This window comes from Rattus rattus, chromosome 11, assembly GCF_011064425.1.
Source record: "Rattus rattus isolate New Zealand chromosome 11, Rrattus_CSIRO_v1, whole genome shotgun sequence".
Lineage (NCBI taxonomy): Eukaryota > Metazoa > Chordata > Mammalia > Rodentia > Muridae > Rattus > Rattus rattus.
The window spans coordinates 72,984,644-73,005,208 of NC_046164.1; the positions used below are offsets into that span (position 1 = coordinate 72,984,644).

General features: G+C 50.0%; 1 protein-coding gene across 1 annotated transcript; it reads left to right on the top strand.

The window, feature by feature from the left end:
- Positions 1-1,294: 1,294 nt before the first annotated feature.
- Gal3st1 (galactose-3-O-sulfotransferase 1) lies at positions 1,295-17,044 on the top strand. The gene is made up of 3 exons (XM_032916686.1): positions 1,295-1,464; positions 14,632-14,774; positions 15,632-17,044. The coding sequence occupies exons 2-3, from the start codon at positions 14,644-14,646 to the stop codon at positions 16,770-16,772; spliced, it is 1,272 nt and encodes a 423-aa protein (XP_032772577.1). The 5' UTR covers positions 1,295-1,464; positions 14,632-14,643; the 3' UTR covers positions 16,773-17,044.
- Positions 17,045-20,565: the final 3,521 nt, after the last annotated feature.

Here is a 20,565-nt window from a genome sequence, read left to right on the forward strand (position 1 = left end):
TTCTTAGCCCAGGACCACCAGTCTAGAGAGGATACCGCCCACTGTGGGCTGGGTCCTCCCCATTGATCACTAATTGGGAAAATGCCTTAAAGCTGGATCTCATGGAGGCATTTCCTCAACTGATGACTAGCTCGTGTTGAGTGAAAACCAGCCATACAGGTGAAAGGTGAGGGGTGAGGCCTAAGAGCAGGTATAAAGCCACTCCCCAGAGGCTGTGATGCCCTAAGTAGGGTAGGCTGGGCTTTGCCCTCCCTGACCTAAGGGCCTGATGACCTGACAGGCCTGCTTTGTATTGGCCCTGTATGTGGAGATGGTGCTGCAGTGGCTGCACCTCACCTGAAGAGGAAGGCAAGAGTTTGGCAGGCTTTGGCTTGTAGACGCCAAGGTCCACCAATTCGGTGGTTTTACTGGGGTGAGAGTACTCTCTAATGCCATGTTCTGGCATGGCGGTTGGGAGAGGCAGGAACAAAGGGTTAGGACTTTCAGAGTCATAGCCTATAGCCTAGGAGGTGACTCAGGCCTGCATGGGTTTATGTGACTGTAGGGCCCACATGGACAAAGAAAGGCAAGCCCATCAGATAGGGACGAATGCCTGGCAGCCAGGCTGATGTGGAATTTTCCCCATTCCAGAGTTGCCTAGAAATGTCGGGGGCAGTGGGACTCTGACGTGGCCCGTGCTCCACCGGATGGCCAGCTGGTTCTGCACTGCCCACAGCTGGGGCTAATTCCAGACGAGTTCCCATCCTTGGTTTTCCTTTAGGATGAAGGCCAGCCTGAACCCAGGCAGGCACCTGCTTCCTACCCGCCCAGACTTCTTGAGGTATCCTCAAGAGGAAAGGTAGCTAAACCGTGTAAGTGTCCCTGAGTCGGCCCAGGGATACGAGCTCTTCTTCACCTGTTTCCATTGGATAATACAAATGTGTTCCTGGCTCATCAGAGAGAGCTAGGAAGAAGACCTATGTTCCACTGGATCCTGAGGAGCTCCAGTGCTGTCCATAAAAGGCCGCCCCCTTTCTCCGGAGCCCAGGCTCCCCTCCCCAACACTACCACCAAGCCCCAGGCACCCTCTATTCCCTTCTGGGCTGGCAGCAGGACAATGGACCCCTTGGCCCATCGGAGACAAACAGGCCTTGTTGGGCCGGAGGCGGGGGCGCGATATTGCGCCCCAGGGAGCTGAATACAGCTTCTGTGCCTCTTGGGCAGGCGCGCAGTGGACAGGACGGGGGAGGGGGCCGTGGCGCCCATTGGCCCTGGCGTCAGGGGCCGGGCCAGGCTGCTGGCCTCACCTGGCCGAGAGTATTGAGAACGGGTGCGGCAGCCGCTGCGGCGGCGGGGCGGGGGCATGGACCAGGCCTGCCAGCGCGCCGGGTCCCCGCGAGTGCGCCCCGCCGCCCAGTGAGCGCCACGGCGGCGGGGGCCGGGACCTACCCCTGCCACCCGGAGCCCAAGGAGAACAGGGCCAAGGTATGTCGGGGAGGTTTTGCACTCACCCTGGCTGTGCCCTGCCTCAGCCTACTTCCTGAACATCCTGCCTATACTACCTCTGTAGCCAAACTGGGATCGATGATCGTGCTTGCCCAGCGAGGGATACAGAAATGCTGCAGAGCTGCTTCACCGACACTGTGTCCTGCAGCCTCTGGCTGGTTGCTTGCTCTGCTCTGGGTGCCCCTCCTCCCCGGACCCCGGAGTCCCTGAAAATGGGGTGGGTGGGGCTTGAGAAGGCTGGCTGTTGCACTCTGCTGAAACTGTGAGTTTGTTAATAATTAATCCTCTTGGACACTGTGGCCTCGGCCCTAGTGGAGAAGGAGGCAGGAATCTCCCTGCTCCTTACCTGCTTTCCCAGAAGGGGCTGTCACAGCAGAAACTGGAGGTCTTGGGCAATGACAGACTTGTGTTTGGGGGTGTGCTCTAGGATGTGAGCCCCTGAGGAGATGAGGCCACGAAGGAGAGACTTCTCTAGTTAGGACAGGAAAGATCCTATAGGCAACTGCACATTTCCGGAGCCGTGGGCCAGTGTTCCATAAAGGGATCTCAAGTTGGTCTACTCCCTTGGTGAGAGGCCAGCACAGAGCGAAAGCCTTCTTTTCTCAGTGGAGCCACCCTCCTTCCTGAGCTGTCTGTGCTGACAGGCACACATCTGGCTGCAGGAACCGACACCTGACACCCAAGGTTACCGGGGTGATAGTGAGGATGCCATGGAAATCTTCAGGAGGAAAGAGGTGTGGAGGGAGAGCCAATCAGAAGAGCTCAGTCTCTTCCTCTTTGGAGGGGGTGACCTGAGGTCCAGAGGGGTGCATAGGCACCCCTAAGCTGATCTGCACTGGGCTATAGGCGTCGTTGCTATTGATCCAGAGGGAGGATACGGAGGCTTAAGGAGTCAGTGCCTTGCTGAAAGGTCACACCATTCAGAAGCGGCTGTGTTCGCTGCAAATCAGAGTTTGGGTTTTTGTTTTTGGTTTTTGTTTTGTCTTGTTTTTTGGTCCCCATCTCAGGACCCCAGCACCCCCAACCCCCCTTCCGAACTCCTCCTGCCCAAACTGGAGAAGAAATGTCTTCCTTGATATCTCTTTTGTTTCCTGGGTTCTGTGCCGAATTCTCATTCGAGATAAATCTGTCACTCACAGTACCTCTCTCTGGGCTCTAAGGAAGAGTAAACAAACCTGTGTGGGAGAGCAGTGATTCACTCAGAATGGCCCACAAATAGTGGGACTCTAGGCCCTGTCTGTGGCTTGTGACAAGCTTCTTGCTTTGGTTCGACTCCATGAGAGATGATAGAGAGGGCATGGCAGAATGGAGCAGAAGCACCCCCAAGGGTTACCAGATTGGAGACCTCTGGAATCATCAGGTGAGAGCTCTCTCCAGGGCAGAGGTTAGGCCCACAGTTAGAGCCTTTCTGTGATACTCCCTGTCTGCCTCAGTTTTACTGGGTGTGGAATATGAGTGTCAAGGCAAGCTGGGTATAAAACATGGGAAACATTGATCACTGAAAGGGTGAGGTGGCATGTATATTGATCTAAAGGGACCCAAGTTGTCCATTAGCATAACCAGATCACTGCCACAGGCTAGGCACTGAGCTAAGGACTCTGCACGCCTCTCACTTTTGTCATCCCAGAGAGACAGAGAGAAATAGCCTCACCTTTACGTGTTAGGACAGAAACAGTTTCTTGCCAGAGATCACACTGTTTCAGAACTCAGAAGCAGAATTGTATTAAGGGCATCCTGAGTCTGGAAATGGACAGTGGGTGTGTGGTGTCTTCAATGCCTCCATAAACTTTTCTACCATGCTATGTGTTCACACAATCACGTACATCTTTAGACTGTGACTGGTATAAAGTATGATATTTACCCTCCACGTTAAGTCCTGGAGATGTGTGTGTGTGTGTGTGTGTGTGTGTGTGTGTGTGTAATGGAGTGGTTTGGTTTCTTGTTGACATCTGTGATGTGCCACTTCCCACTAGAGCTGCTTTGGGTACTCGGATCTGCTACCAGGAAGGCTAGGAGTTTTGCATGAGCTGGGTAGTGTCTCAGAGAGAGCTGTGAATGTGCTTCAAGGTTTAGCTTTGCCACAGTGGCTGGGCCCATTTCTCCACCTGTTACTTAGAGCTACCATGCAATACTGAGAGATTCTGTTGGGTGCCGAGTGCTCCTGTGTGCGTGTATGTGTGTATGTGTGTGTGTGTGTGTGTGTGTGTGCCTGTGCGTGTGTGTGTATGTGTATGTGTGGGTGTGTGTGTGATGCAATTGTGTGATTGAAACATTAGATTGCTAGGCACTGTGGCACATGCTCATATTTCTAGCATTTGGGAAACTGAGCAGGAAGATCACCAGTTTGAAGTCAGTCAGGAGCACAGTGAACTAACTAGTCTACACGAGGAGCATGCACACACACACACACACACGCACACGCACACACACACACACACACGAAGGGAAAAGAAGAAGGAGGAAAGACACCAGAGAGAAAAGAAGAGAGGAGACATTGTAACATTAAGAACTGCCTTCTAACGGGGTTGAGGATTTAGCTCAGTGGTAGAGCGCTTGCCTAGCAAGCCCAAGGCCCTGGGTTCGGTCCCCAGCTCCGAAAAAAAAGAAAAAAGAAAAAAAAAAAAAAAAGAACTGCCTTCTAAGTCATGAGAGCCAAGCCTAGAACCATTGGCATCACAGCTCCAGTCATGGGAGTGAAAGGGTGACAAGATGTCAGGACTGTGAGCTTGGAGATGTCCTGTGAGCCAACTAGTTAGGGTCCAGATAAAATGCCCTGCTAGACGACGCTCCCCATCTCTCTGCTCTAGGACCCTACTCCAGAGAGCCTCAAAGTGAATAAGTGTCTGGACCCTTGTGAGTCACTCCCAGAGGGAGGTCCACAGTGTGCCCCACACTTCCCAGCTCTGTTCTGCCATTGGCTATACCTTTCCATTTCAGACACTAAGGTTTGGAAAGAGCAGTATGCTGGACTCAGCAACATGAGGTGTGCCCCGAGTGTGTTTGCGCATGCGCGCCTGCAGGTCAGAAGGCAGCTTCCACGATTGGCTTTCTTTCCACCATGTGGGTTCTGAAAATCAAACTTGAGTTATCAAGTTTGGTGCAAACACCTTTACCTGCTGAGATGTCTTGCTGGCCCATTATTTATAAAGTTTTACTATTTCCCAAAGTAATACAGACTCAGGTAAACTATGAATGCATGCGCATATATATATATATATATATATATGTGTGTGTGTGTGTGTGTGTGTGTGTGTGTGTGTGTGTGTGTATTCACATTGTATGTAAGGAATCAAATTGTGCCATTGATGGTGAGTGACCCCATTCTCTGGGGAAGTACACTTTCCATTTGGTGCCATCTCAGGCCCTTTAATCTAAGTACAGAGGTACAGTTTTGCTCTTATGAATACATTCATTCTTTACAGTGTGTAACAAGGCAGCTCTTTTAACATCTGGTCCTCAGTTTCCTTGTCTGTGAAATGAACATAAAAGGTCTATTCTAGTTCGCTTTCTGCCTAGGGATGGTGCTGCCCGCAGTGGGCTGAGCCCTCTTCCATGGTAAAAGCCCTCACAGACATTTGGTTATCAGCTCAAGAAGCAGCACTGGCTTCCCTGCACCACAGCCTCTGTGTGTTCACCCTGAGGAATTTGCCTCAAAGATACTGGTCTCTTCTTAATCACACCAGATTCCTCAGCCGTGGCTAACAAGCATCAATTGTCTCAGTAATGCAAAGCTTTCACAGATTCTTTTTTTTTAAACCTTTAAAAAAAAAGATTTATTTATTTTATGTATGTGAGTCCACTGTCGCTGTCTTCAGACACACCAGAAGAGAGCATTGGATCCCATTTCAGATGGTTGTGAGCCACCATGTGGTTGCTGGGAATTGAACTCAGGACCTCTGGAAGAGCAGTCAGTGCTTTTAACCACTGAGACATCTCTCCAGCCCCTTTCCAAGGATTCTTAATCTAAAATATCACACAGACAGCCCTTAGGGAATTTCCTTGACCAGATCTCCACTCTCTGTACTTCTCGCAGCATTATCTTATGTTCCAACTTCCCACAGGTCAGCTAGCCCATCAACTCTGAGCATTCAAAATTCCAAATACACGCTTCTCAAAAACAAAACAAAACAAAACACAAAAATAAAAACAAAACAAAACACAAAAATAAAAACAAAACAAAACACAAAAATAAAAACAAAACAAAACACAAAAATAAAAACAAAACAAAACAAAACACAAAAATAAAAACAAAACAAAACACAAAAATAAAAACAAAACAAAGCACCAAAGAAACCAACAAGGCCTGCAGTCAGGTCTGTCATAGCCCATACCCCTGCTTTCTGGTACCCATGTCTGTTCTAGTTAGGTCTCTGTTGCTTGTGATAAACACCATGGCCAAAAAAAGCATCATGTGAGAAAGAGAACTTACTTTAGCTTACAAGGTTACAGTTCCTCATTGGGAATGTCAGGACAGTAACTCAAGGTAGGGGTTTAAAGCAGAAAATACTGTTTAGTGACTTACTCCCTGCATCCGTGCTAAGCGACCTTTCCAGGCCTGCTCACCCGGAGATGGTGTTCCCCCTTGCCACCCGGACACTCCTACATCAATTGGCAATCAAGAAAATGCCCTCCTAGACATGGCCATAGATCAATCAGGTGGAGGCATAGGTCCCATTCTTGCTGTCTGATTCACACCTTAAAGCTGCCTTCAAACTAGGCCAGCCCAGAAGGCAGAAAAGCCGCAATACACGTTAGAAATAAGTAAAACGGTCTCCCAGTCAGGGTGGTCCTCAAAAAGAGCCGACATACCTGTATGTACCCTTTAGGGATTGCTTATTAGGAGAAAGAGCTTCAAAACTGGGCCTTCGAGTGGGAGAGCATTGGAGATGGAACAGAATAACACACCACCAACAGCAAACAGACCCTTAAAGGGAAAGAGGACGTGGGGAGGAACTTTATTATGATGCACAGCTTAGGAAGGGTAGGACGGGGAGGGACAGCCTCTGTAGGCAGACTGGTGGTGGTGGGTGAGCTTGACCGTCCCGGACTTTACACTATTATTAAATGTAATTTCCTGTGTCTTTAGAGCCTTCTGCTTGAGCCATTATGAGTGTGGGCATCTAAGGAAGATGGACTCAACAAAGTCTCTCTTAAGGGACAAAGTTAAAAGGAAACTGCGCTAAACCTAAGATTGCTGTGCTGGCTAAGTTTGAGCTTCAGGAGACTTTCTCCCTCCAAGGCCCCGGGACAGCATCTCTAGCCAGCTGGAAACCTGCAAAATGGGTCCACGCTGTGCATGTGACCCTGTTATTTGCTCAGGCAGGCTGCCCAGCATGGCATGAACTCTTTGATGAAAGACTTCATATTCAGAGACGCCATGCTTCCTCTGCACGCCTGGGTCTGATAGCTGTTACCCTGGAGGTCCTATATTGGCCAATTAACATCTCTGTCTGGCCGGTCTTAGTATCTTTAGGTCTGAGCTACAGGCAGGTTTGTGTTTGACCTGTAACTTTGTTGCTCTACACTCTGCCTCTGTGGACCTTAGTTTCTTTTTTATGATGGGCCTGAGAGGGGTAGTTGACCCACAGAGCGGCCAGAAAGTTTGAATAGGCTGCCCACATAGGAGTATCAGTTCACCTCTTTCCAGTTTCCCCCACAGTCTTTGCCTTCAAGCTTGCAGTGCCTGTGCCCTTGGCCCAAGGACACCCAGAACTTTGCTGAGCCCTTGGGTAAATGAACGACCCGGCTGTTAGGGTCTAAAGAAGGGTGGGGATCGCCCAGGGCTGTCCAGCCAGAGGACAGCAAGAAGACCATGGCACCTGGGCATTCCATTCATTATCCCCAGGGAGGGTGCTCATAAATATTCATATGCACGGGGTGTGGGGGTGTGGAGGGAGCCAGCTAGCTGCCTGCTGGGTATCATTGGAGCATTCTTGTCACTGACTGCAGAGGCAGCCCGGGTGTTGGGAGAGGAAAGGGGCAGCCAGTCACAGCCCAAGGTGAGTGTGTCCCCTGTCTCCAGCAGGGAGAGCAGAGGGTCTATGCGGTGCTAACACTCTCAGTCAGCTTTTCCAACCTGGGCAAGTTTCACAGCATGTAGGTTGTAATGGATGAGTCCTGCTTCTCCTTTGGTCCTGCAGGGTCCTAGCTGACCTGGAGGATGTTGGATTTGGCTTGCTACCAGTTACCAGGATGATGTGGCTGGCTAACCCACGCAACTGGGGATTAATGAGGGAAATGACAAGGGAGCCATCTATCCTAGTGCCCGCCTTGGTCACCATCACGAGCAGGAGGAGGCACAGAACCTATTTTTCTAGTCATGTCTTCTACTTCCCCTGTGCTGTGTGACCTTGAGGACATTGTTACCTTCTCTGAGGTTTGGCCTCCCTGCTTCTCTGGAAACCTACTTCTCAATGCCATTCATTTTCTATCAGACCGTTTTAGGCTAGTGTGTGCACAATGGGATGGGGACAGCCTGGGACCCTGGCAGGGGCATAGTAATGATCAATCCAGCAAATGTCTGCCCTGTGCAAGCCCTGTGCCTGTGTGTTCCGTCTACACATCGAGAATCCTATGATGACAGAACATTGGCATTATTTTAGAGGCGAAATTACAACCCACGGAAGGAAACAGCCTTGCTTAGGACATACAGCAAGCTGGAGTGTTTGCGTGTGTATGTGTGTGTTGGCACTTAAAATTATATTTAGTTAGTTATTGTGGGAAAGAGGTGAGAGAGTGGAGGTCAGAGGACAAATTCTGGGACCTGGGGTTCAAAATTAGGTTATGTTTTGGTAGCCAGTACCTTTCATTTACCAGCTGAGCTGTCTCACCTTCATATTTAGTTTCCCCAAACAGGGTCTGTCTGTCTGTCTGTCTGTCTGTCTGTCTGTCTGTCTGTCTGTCTCTCTCTCTCTCTCTCTCTCTCTCTCTCTGTCTCTCTCTCTCCAGCCTAATCTGTCCTCAAGTCTCTGTGTCCCAAGTTGTTGGGATTACAGGTGTGCACCACCATACCTGGCTTCAGAGCTGGGCTTTTAAGACCAGAACCCAGGCTGGGAGCTGACTCTTTCTAGGTCTCTTGTGTGTTCTCTCACATGCATGTCCTTGTACATGAATTATTCTCACCACCACATGCATATTCTTCCGTATGAGTGATTATCCTATGTTTGGCTCACACACGGTAGGGCTCGGGAAGTTTATTTGTTTGTCTCCTTAAGACAAGATCTTGATCTGCGGCCCACTCTCTCTGACCTCTAAGACCTCAGCTTCCTAAGTGCTTGGGTCATAGGCATGCACCCTCACACCCAGTGAGGGATAGCGAATACATGTTGGTCATTGTCATCTCCATCATCATCACCACCACCATCATCACCATCATCATCATCACCACCATCACCATCATCACCACTACCATCATCATCATCATCATCACCATCACCATCCTCAGTGCTGAGGACAGAACCTAGGGGTTCCTGCACACAAAACGAACTTTACCACAGTTACAGCTAAACATTCTTGGGGCCTTTGACATGACCCTCACAGTATGACTGTCACCCAGGTGGTAGCTGTCTGGCTAAAGGTCGTATCTACACTCTTCCCCAAGATGCCCAGGCCATGGGGTGTCATTTACCAAACATTCACCAAGTGCCAGGCTCAAGGATCTCTGGGATGAACCACCTGCAGCTGGTCAAAAGTGTGTGTGGGGTGTACCTCTCCTGTGAGGCAGGACTGGGCCCCTGGTCAACAATGATGACAATGGCTAATTGTCACTGCTATTAATAATTGATACTCTGATCACCTGTCATTGGAACCACAGAGCTTTGAGGTTGATCTCCCTCAAGCTAGGCTCCTGGGTACTAGTCAGCCCGGTTTCTAGCTTTAGTTTGCTCAGAATGACTTCGTTACTTTGTGTCCTGTGTCTGCTGGAGGAGACCCAAATGCAACAGAGGAGGGGTTTTGTTACCAAATTCGCAGAGGTCACACAGCAAGGGGTTGAGGAGCCTTGGATACCTCAAGAAGCTGACCCAGACGAACCAGTCACCAAGGTCCCTTCTATTTCTCATCCCTTCATATTACCTGTCAGCTCTGCCCACTACGGTCAGACAGTTCTATGTTCCTAGGACAGAGTCCAGGCTATGCCTTGACCTGTCACTCCTGCCCCTCCCTTCCCCCACTCCCCGGCTTCAGATACCCTACACATGAGCTGCTATCTACAAAGTAAGGATCTATGTATGGGAGATCCACAAACACCGGCTCAAAATCCTGCCCTGCCCTTATTTGCTGAGTGACTCGGAGCAAACCATGTCACCTATTGGAGCGTCGTTCTCTGCGTCTACAAAACGGGGTGATGGTTCGACACAGTTGTATCTGCTGAGTAGAATTACGTAGTTGCTGTGGGAAAAGCTCCTGTCCTACGCCTGGCTTCTAACAGAGACTCAAGTAGCCCCGTGGGGATCTCAGTACACACAGGGACCTAGTGAGGTTTCAAAAAACCCAAATGGTAGAATGAGCGAATCCGTGATGTTTCGCGGGTTGGGGAGCACGCTGTCCTGGGTGAGGTCAGGAAGCCCCTGATTGGCAGTTTAGGATGCTGGTCTGCCCCCTACTGCCAGTCCTCCACCGTAGACCTCCATCATTGAAGCTACTCGGAGTTCCGGAAAGTACTCTGGTGAGTGGGGCGCGACAGGGTGGGCCCTCAGGCTTGGCAAAGAGCCAGCTATGAGAATCTTCATCCCTCTAACCCTAGACAAACTAAGACCTTATGCCTACCGTCTGTTCCCGGCCTGTTCCATGAGCTGACTTTCTGCTAGCCCGGACTCCCTACCCTCAGCACAAGGTTGGCGGCTGACTGGAACTCACCAGGCAGATTAGTGGGCAGCTCCTCCCAGTCCCCTATCACGGCTCCTTGCCCAGAACTCAGGAGGGTTGGAGCCAACACCGAAATGATAACTGCGCTAACCACTCAGGAGGCTCCCCAGGGTCCTAGGGGATCCCTGGCTTGTCTGAAGTCAATGTCAAAGGCCAGCCCTGAGGGATCCAGCTGTGCTTGGTGGCACACGCCTTTAATCCCAGTACTGGGGAAACAGGGGCAGCAGGTGGATCTCAATGAGTTGAGGCAGCTTGGTTTACAGAGTGAGTTCTAGGACTGCCAGGAGTACATAGTGAGGCCCTGTCTTTAAAGCAAGCAAGCAACCAGATACTGAGGTCCATATCTTCCCTCCTGGTCCCTGTCCTGACTAATGTTTTTTGTTTTGTTTGTTTGTTTGTTTGTTTTTATTTTTGTTGTTGTTGTTAGTTTGGTTTGGCTTTTGTGACACTGTCTTATGATGTAGCCCAGGCTGACCTGAACGCTTGACCCCCAAGCGTCCCCTAGGATTACAGTCACGCGTACAGTCATGTGTCACCACGTCTGTTTTGCACTTTGTAAACTTTAAACTGTGAACGTGGCACAGCCCAATGGTAGAATTCTTGCCTGGAATGTTGGAGGCCCTAGGCGAATCCTAGCACTGCTTAGGAAAAGTGGGGTGGGGGGTGCAAAAACCCAGAACCTGATCAAGAGGCAACTTATTGTCCCCTTTCCTATTAAATAGTATATGTGAAATGCGACTGTTGCAAAACTGATTAATTTAGAAAACTATTTCTCTCTGTACCCCTCCCCAGATATGCTCAGAGGATTGGCCTCTGGAAATGTAGAACACTGGTTGAGATCCTTAAATCCAAAATCTGAAATTAAAGATGATCTAAAATCCGAAAACTTTTTGAATATCCACAAGTGGAAAATTCCACAGCTGGCCTCATGCAATAAGTCACAGTCAAGGCGTTGGTATAACACAAATATCGCATAAAATTCATTCTGGCTGTGCATTTTAGATATATAATAAATGCATTTAATGTTTAGATTTTGTCTGTTATCAAGAACTTTTATGTGTTTTATGTGTTTACACATGTTCATATGAATATGAATGTGTGTGTGTGTGTGTACATGCATGTGGAATCCAAAATCAACATGAAGTGTCTTTTTTTTTAAAGATTTATTTATTTTATGTATATGAGTACACTGTAGCTGTCTTCAGACACACTAGAAGAGGGCATCAGATCCCACTACAGATGGCCGTGAGCCACCATGTGGTTGCTGGGATTTGAACTCAGGACCTCTGGAAGAGCAGTCAGTGCTCTTAACCTCTGCGCCACCTCTCCAGCCCCTTTGATTGCCTTCTACCTTTGTTAGTTTGGTTTTTGAGACAGGGTTCTCTACCTAGCCCTGACTGTCCTACATCTCACTCTGGAGACCAGGCTACCCTAGGAGTGAGAGATCCCCTGCCTCTGCCTCCTGAGTCCTGGGATCAAAGGTGTGGGCCACCATGCCTAGCTTCACCCACCTTACTTTTTGAGGCAGGGTCTCGCATTAAACCCGAAGCTTGCTTGACTCACTAAGCCGGCTGGGCAATGAACTCCAGAAGTCCTCCAGAGGCTGGTAGCCTCTGCCTACCCAGAACTACAATTACAACTGTGCCCTGCAGCTGGCTTTTGTTTTTAATGTGGTGTTAGGAAACTTGAAGCCATCTCTATGCTTGAGTAGCAAAGATTTTTGCCAGCCGTACATCTCTCTAGACCCAGTAAGATAGCTCTTTACACGTAGGAACATAACTCAAAATAGAAAGTGCAAAATCGGAACGGTCTCTGGTGCTACGTATTTCTGGTGAAGCACACTTCCCTGTCCTTCAGCAGATGTTTGCGTCTGCCCAGGCTGTCGTGTAGGTTTACCTAGGCACGTGTATGGACTGGGAGCAGTGGGGCATATCGTTCCAGAATTTTCTGGGTGTTTTTGGGTTTTTTTTTTTTAGAATTGTTATGTTTGGGGTTGTTTTTGTTTTTGTTTTTGTTTCTGTTTTTGAGACAGGGTCTCTCCTGATTGTCCTGGAACTAGCTCTGTAAACCAGGCTGGTGACAAACTCTCAGAGATATTCCTGACTGTGCTGGGATTAAAGGTGTGCATCATCTTGCCTGGTTAAGATTTATTTATTCTAATGTGTGTGTGTGTGTGTGTGTGGTGTGTCTGTCTCTGTCTGTCTCTGTCTGTCTCTGTGTGTGCATGCATGTGTCTGTCTCTGTCTCTGTCTCTCTGTCTGTCTCTCTTTCTGTATGTGTGTATGTGTGTGTCTGTCTCTCTCTCTGTCTCTCTCTTTCTCTCTCTCTGTCTCTCTCTGTGTCTCTCTCTCTCTGTCTCTTTCTCTCTTTCTCTCTCTGTCTCTCTCTGTGTCTCTGTCTCTCTCTATCTCTCTGTCTCTCTCTGTCTTTCTCTGTCTCTGTCTCTCTCTCTGTGTCTCTCTCTCTGTGTCTCTCTCTGTCTCTCTCTCTCTGTCTCTGTCTCTCTCTCTCTCTCTCTCTGTGTGTGTGTGTGTGTGTGTGTGTGTGTGTGTGTGTGTAAAAACCACAGTGTCTAGAAGAGACCATCATACCCACTGGAAGCTAGAGTTGCAGGCAGTTGTGAGCTACCCCACATGGGTGCTGGGAACAGAACTCCAAGCCACCATGCACCACCCCTGAGCCATCTCTTCAGCCTTCCATTGGTGCAGTGAGACTGGACCTCCTACTATGCTACCATTGTGTCTTCATGGCTGGCTGACTTTTCTTTCTTTCTTCCTTTTTCTTTTTTTCATTGATAGATGACTTCTGGGAATGGGCTTGGTGTATATGATGTCCCTTTTGTCCCTTGCTGCTGCTACTGAAATTTTCTCCCACCTTCCATTTTCTAATCAAGTTGCCATGAGCACCTTTGACACACATGACTTTATACACTGATGTATCCATGTGTTTCCACCGACCAGTGGCATGTCAAGGAACCTCATTTAACGTCACTGGCCCTCTGGGAACACTCTCCCCAGCCCTTGCCCAGCCTTACACTGAGAGCAACGAGTCGCTGTCACAGGGGAGGAAACCTCCCCTCCAGTATGGCTTCTCCCTCTGCCATTTCCTCTCTATGTTCTTTGCTTTGAGGGGAACTTCTTATGTGACACTTTTCTGGGGGTGGGCTTCTCAGCAAGCACGCATGAGGTCACTTTCCCAGAGAAGTTCCCTGTCAGTGCTCCCTCCACATGGGCTTGGTGACATACCACAAGTATGGTCACAGGGAGGTGTGTGTGACCTCCCGAAGCCTCAGGGGCTTGGAAACACCAGCTAGGGGAGAAATGGAAAGTTTCAGCCTTTCTGTACACCTATGGGGAGGTAGGAAAGTTCCCTTACCCCAGCAGCTTGGACCTCATCCATTACTGTTGACGGCTCAAGTCTCCCGTGGGTAGGACCATTGTATCCACATTTGTTTGGCATCCCAAGCAAATAATAACAAAAGTTCACCCAGACACCCTGTTAAAGTGAGTCACTAGTTTTGTTTGTTTGCTTGTTTTCAAGACAGTGTTTCTCTGTGTAGCCCTGGCTGTCCTGGAACTTGCTCTGTAGACCAGGTTGGCCCTCAAACTCCCAGAGATCTGCCTGCCTCTGCCGCCAAAGGGCTAGAACTAAAGGCGTGTGTCACCACTGCCCAGCTGACTCAACAGGTTTTTTTTTCTTCTTTTTTTCGGAGCTGGGGACCGAACCCAGGGACCTGCGCTTGCTAGGCAAGCGCTCTACCACTGAGCTAAATCCCCAGCCCCGACTCAACAGTTTTTAATGTGTACATTTTATGCAGCATTTGGAACATAACTATACAATTAAATATCTTTTTTTTTTCCATTCTAGCAGAGAAGGTAATACAGGGGACATCCTGTAGGCCGTCCCTGAGCTCTGAGGTAGAAAAGATTCTAGCCTTCTGTGAACTGAGGCTAGGGCTGAGACAGATTTTCTCTTCCTTTTGTCCCTCAAAATGCATTCATTACACACCTAAAAGGTCTACCAAGATGGCTGTCAGCACCCGTGTCCTTACTAGTTGGCTAAAAGAACCACACTCTGCAGAACTTCCTCTCTGCCCAGTTCGTCTACTCTCTTTGAGTTGAGTCCACTGTCTTCGACTTCTCTAAGGTTCTGACCCTGTCAGGATCCAGCCCGGGAGTCCACAGAGCTGGCAAAAGCAGCTCCTGTTTCAAAGCCTAGCGGCTGTGGAGACTCCCTGGGATCAAGGTCTTGACCCTTCTGTTCTGTCTGTGCTGTCCCCAGCGGTTTCCTGAGATGACTCTGCTGCCGAAGAAGCCCTGCAAGTCCAAGGCCAAGGGGCTAGTGCTGGGGGCTCTCTTAACCAGTTTCCTATTGCTGCTGTACTCCTATGTGGTACCTCCACTGTATCCCAACATGGCCTTCACGTGAGTGACGTCAAGGAGGGCGTGGGGCGGGGCTTCGGCACGGTCTACAATAGAAGCTTCCTATTAGACGACTACCCAGCACCACCTGCACCATGATGTATAGGGCAGACATTCTGGTAGAACTCTCGGTGCAACCCAGGCCTCATTGTGTCCCTGAAGCGGCAAGAAGGGTAGAGCCTAGCCCGTAGAGCAGTAAAGTCACCCAACACTGTGTCCCGGGCTTGAACTATCATCTGAGGCTCCAACAGGGCCACAGTATGGCCCAGGATAGAGACAGACTGTGATTTGTCCCAGAATACTACCTGGCACAAGGGCCTGGATTCGAACTTTTCAAACTTGGGCCTATGGAACTGTGTCCCTCTTCCTAAGCAGCCAGGCTCTCCCATCTCCTCATGAGGCTGCCCATGGCACTGCCTGCTCCTCAGTTAGCGGTACTAGGGTAATCTGAAAAATTATTACCAATAACTGATCTCAGCTGTTAAAATTCTTCCAGGGGACCCCGACTCAATTCCCGGCACCCACGTGGCAGATCACAACTGTCTGGAGTTTCAGTTCCAGGGGATCTGATACTCTCACACGGACATAAGTGCAGGCAGAGCACCAATGTCTATAAAATAAAAATAAATAAATTATTTAAAGACAAAACAAGAAACAAATCCCCAACAATCTCGAGCAGGAGAAATTGCGGCCGGGTTGGTAGAGTGCTTTTCTAGCACCCACAAAGCAATGGTGTTAATCCTTCAGGGATGCATTGAGTGGATTGTGGCTGCCTACTGGTCCAGCTCAGGCCCCTCCCAACTCCCCGATGGTACTGTCACTCGCAACCTCCTGACTTCTCCATCCCTGTCTCCCCCCAGGACCTCAGAGGCCGCAGCGCCCTGCTCCCCTGTTCCCAATGAGCCAGTGGCAGCCACTCCCGCCAACGGCTCTGCCGGAGGGTGCCAACCTCGGCGGGATATTGTGTTCATGAAGACGCACAAGACCGCCAGCAGCACGCTGCTCAACATCCTCTTCCGCTTCGGCCAGAAGCATGAGCTCAAGTTCGCCTTCCCCAATGGCCGCAACGACTTCCACTACCCGTCGTACTTCGCACGAAGCCTGGTGCAGGACTACCGGCCAGGGGCATGCTTCAACATCATCTGCAACCACATGCGCTTCCACTACGAGGAGGTGCGCGGGCTGGTGCGGCCGGGTGCTACCTTCATCACGGTCATCCGCGACCCCGCTCGTCTCTTCGAGTCCTCTTTCCACTACTTTGGGTCCGTGGTGCCGCTCACCTGGAAGCTGTCGAGTCGCGACAAGCTGGCTGAGTTCCTGCAGGATCCCGATCGCTACTACGACCCGAGCAGCTACAACGCGCACTACCTCCGTAACCTGCTCTTCTTCGACCTGGGCTACGACAGTAGCCTGGATCCGGGCAGCCCGCGCGTGCAGGAGCACATCCTGGAGGTGGAGCGCCGCTTCCACCTGGTGCTGCTGCAGGAGTACTTCGACGAATCCCTGGTGCTGCTCCGGGAACTGCTGTGCTGGGACCTGGAGGACGTGCTGTACTTCAAGCTCAACGCGCGGCGCGACTCGCCGGAGCCGCGGCTCTCAGGCGAGCTGTACCGCCGAGCCACCGCCTGGAACCTGCTGGATGTGCGTCTCTACCGCCACTTCAACGCCAGCTTCTGGCGAAAGGTGGAGGCCTTCGGGCGCGAGCGCATGGCGCGCGAGGTAGCCAAGCTGCGCCGTGCTAACGAGCACATGCGCAGCATCTGCATAGATGGCGGCCAAGCGGTTGATGCGGAGGCCATCCAGGACTCCGCCATGCAGCCCTGGCAGCCCCTGGGCATCAAGTCCATCCTGGGTTACAACCTCAAGAAGAGCATCGGGCCACAACACGAGCAGCTCTGCCGGCGCATGCTCACGCCCGAGATCCAGTACCTGTCTGACCTTGGTGCCAATCTCTGGGTCACCAAGCTCTGGAAGTTCTTTAGGGACTTTCTAAGATGGTGATGTACTCGGCCCACCTCCTGTTTGGCTTCCTACTGCAGAAAGGCCGGGCAGGGAAACTTTGACACCTAGCCCTCCCCAGCCACGCCTAGTGCCATCTGGGGTCCCTAGGGTCATAGCTGTCCGGGACTGGTCTCTCTGCACGAGAGGGCCTAACTGAGAGAGGTATTTAACTAATTATGGCATTTTTTAAAAAATTAAATCCCCTTTATCTCCAGCCTCTTCTTACAAGGGGAGACTCAGAAGTAAAGAAATTTTATGCGTTTTTTTGTTAATCGGCCTCACTGTGGTGACTGGAGGGGCTCTGGGATGGAACCTTTAGAAGGGTATCTGTAGACTGGAGTGCATCGGAGGGCAGGGACCGAGTGCGTTTGTTACTTGCTGAAGTCAGGCGTGTTCCAGAGCTGCCAAAACATGGAGAATCAAGCGTGTGACTGAGCACTGGCTCTGTCCCTCCTAGTGAATGAGTGCTTTGAGGGCATTATTTTAACATAAACGTTTAGTGGCCTGGGGATTTTAATTATCTCATGTGACCAAATCAGGAAGGAGGCAATTTTACCGCTCAGGTTATAAAGTACTTACTGAGCTGTTTGGCAGCAGTGGGGGCCAGATTAGAGCAGAGATTAAAAACAAATGTGTGTATGAAGTGTGCACGCGTGCACGTGACAGGGAGGCGGCGGGGGGCATTCTGTGGGGCATGGGGCAAGCCAGCCCTGAATTGCACCAGTTCTCCCAGTGGCTACAGTAACTCTCTGAGGCAGACACAATTGGCGTCCCTTTAGGATGTGGTATCTGACATCCTAAGAGGGGTGGGATTTGCTGGGGGGAGGGTCGCATCTAATTCAGGACCATGTGCCAAGGACCCCCTTCCCCCAACACTTTTCCGTATTCAGTACCCATTTCACACTGTACCCAATGGCCCCTTTCTGGTGTCCAGCCCAGCAGCTTCTGTCTCCACTGCTCCTTTCACTCGCTGCCACCCAGACTGCTTCACACAGCTGCTCTTTAATCTCAAAGACACCCGGCATCGACCCAATAGCCCACGTTTGTCTGAATCCTCTTGTGGATTGTACTCAGAGATAAAGATGGCCGCCAAGGCAGTGGAGCACGGTGAGCCGTTGCCTGGGGAAAGAGTTAGCTGTGACTCCCTGCACCTGGCGTCCCCAGGTAACAGGACCCTTTCAGGAACACAGGAGTCTCAGACTTCCAGCTAGGAGCAAAGCCAGCCTAGTCACAGCTGAGTAACAATTGGAGACTCCCTCAAGTTCAATCTAAGTGTTGATATACCGAACCTAAATGTCTAACAACTTCCTGGCTTTATAAAGCAAAGTCGAGAAGGCAAACCTAGTTTACCCTCAGTCACAGAGTGGGAAAGTGCCAAGGCCAGAACTCTGCTGCCAGCCTGAGCGCTGTCAGATCCGAAACACTCCCTGGGTTTGGATTAATTCCGTCTCTCGGCATTAAGCTCCAGCCCCAAGTCATGTGGGGAGAAGCTAGGGAGGCCAGCTGTTCAGTGGTTATTGATATTGTCCTGGCTAAATGTGTTTGTTTTAAGTCAAGGTCTCATGGTGAAGCCCTGGTTGGCCTTGAACTCACAGAGATCTACCTAGCTCTACCTTTCAAGGGCTGGAGGTTAAAGGTGTCCTCTGTTGTGTGCTGTGAGATTGCTCTTGTTTTTCCCTATCCCAGATCTCTTCACCCTTCCACACAAAGCCTGGACTCCCCAGCCCACTGGAGCCAGCAACTACACTTTCCTGGCTTTGTAAAGTTTTACCATTCTCTGCCATCCCCACCTATGCAGCCAGGGTTTAAACTGTAGAGGGAAAACAAGTAAAATATACCCGGGGCTGGGGACTAGAGAGGTGATCAAGAACACCTGCTGCTCTCCCAGAACCCACATCAGGCTGTTCCCCACAACCTCTTATAACTCACTTCAGGGGATCCCGTACTCTCTCCTTTCCTCTGTAGGCATCCACACGTGCATGCATACACAAACTTCAAAAAAATTGATGAAGAGATATTATGGTATAAGTATGATAGTAGCCTTGGAATAGGAAACCTCATAATTACATATCTTGGGACTTCAAAGAGCCTAGAAATACCAGTTAATTATTAGTAGATGTTACCATATTATTAACTATTATTGTGGTTGACATTATCTGGACCATCAAAGACCCGAGGAGAACAACTTTGGCAGAGAGCAGAAATATGATTCACTCCCTCAGCCCTTACTGTCTGTGGATCCCCAGAGCCTAGCCGCCATTCATACATTTATTAACGTAATTAATATTTGAATGACTGGTTGCTGGGCTACCAGCAGTGTCAGAACATGAGTGATCCTGGCTGCTTCCCCAAGACAGTGATGGAGACTCAGAGAGGCTGAGAAACTATTTTAGGGTCACAGAGCAAGGCCGGCAGAGAGGAAAGAGCTTGGAAACCTAGATCCATCTGATGCTAGGGCAGGGAAGTCCACAGCCTGGGTACTGACTGCTCTGCACAGCGGGAGAGGTCCAAGCCCCTGAGCATTTGTAAAATGACTCTGTGGGCTCCAGTGTGCTTTCCGCTCCTGGACAGCAGAGGGTGCAAGGTACTGAGTTCGGTTTCCTCCATCTGTAGCATTCCTAGCTGTGCAAGCCAGCGCACACTTGTAACAACCAGGCAAATTGATCTGATGTGTGACCCCCAAACAGGGTCACAGCTGCCTGCTTCAGAAAAGCCCCCCAAACCACCTCTCTGTATCCTGCCCAAGGACATGTTGCAGTCCCTTCTGACCACGATCTTATAGATCAAGTTAGAATGAGGTAATTCTAATATCTAACATGTATATAATCTAATATCTCTTTTCTTATAAAAAAAAAAAAAGGTTAAGAATGGAGACAGACACGGCAGTGCGTTCCTGTAATCCCAACACTTAGGAGTCTGAGGCAGGGGATGGAGAAATGGATCAGCAGTCAACAGTACTGGTTGTTCTTCCAGAGGGCTCAGATTTAGTTCCAGCACTTACGTGGTGGTTCATAGCCACCTCTCACTCCAACTCAAGGGATCCAACATCCTCTTCTGGATTCCATATGGAATACATATATGCAGGCAAAGTATTCATACACATAAAATAAAAAGAATATCTAAGAGAACAAAATATAAGCACACGAAACAGGATGGGGTGTAGCTTAGCTGGCACAGTGCTTGGCTGGCATGCAGGAAACTCTGGGTTCAATTGCTAGTGCCACACTAACAAGTCATGGTGGTACACACACTCCTGTGCACACACTCCTGTGCACACACTCCTGTGCATACACTCCTATGCACATCGTAGTAAGTGGCATATGAAGGAGGGAGGATTGTGACTTTGAGTCTAGCCTGGGATTCATAAGGAGTTTGAGACCATTCTAGGCTACATGAGACTGCCTCTCAAAAACAGGGAACTAGAAAAGAGGAAATGCCACATGACTACAGGTAGGGACCAGACAGATGCTGAATGACCAGTGATGTGGAGGAGCAAGGGAAGCAGCAGCAGGCAGGAAGAGGCAAGGAAGTTCTACCTAGAGTCTCAGAAGGGATGTGGCTCAGAGCCTGATTTCAGACTTCCGGCATCCACGGCTTGTGGCATCAGTAACAGGAAGGCTCTCTATCACCATAGCCCAACACTGCCTGTGTGAGACCCTCACCTACCTCTCTCCCTCCCCAGCACACATCCACTCATGGCTGCAGACGGTGCTTGGGAAAGAGCCACACAGCCTCTTGTGGCATTGAACATGTTTCCTCTTCCCTCTGTGGGCTGCTTTAGGCTGTTTTCGGT

Coding starts and splice junctions, on each gene's coding strand:
- Gal3st1 (XM_032916686.1), top strand. CDS start 14,644: ATGACTCTGCTGCCGAAGAAGCCCTGCAAGTCCAAGGCCAAGGGGCTA. Junction 14,775..15,631: donor TATCCCAACATGGCCTTCAC/GTGAGTGACGTC, acceptor GTCTCCCCCCAG/GACCTCAGAGGCCGCAGCGC.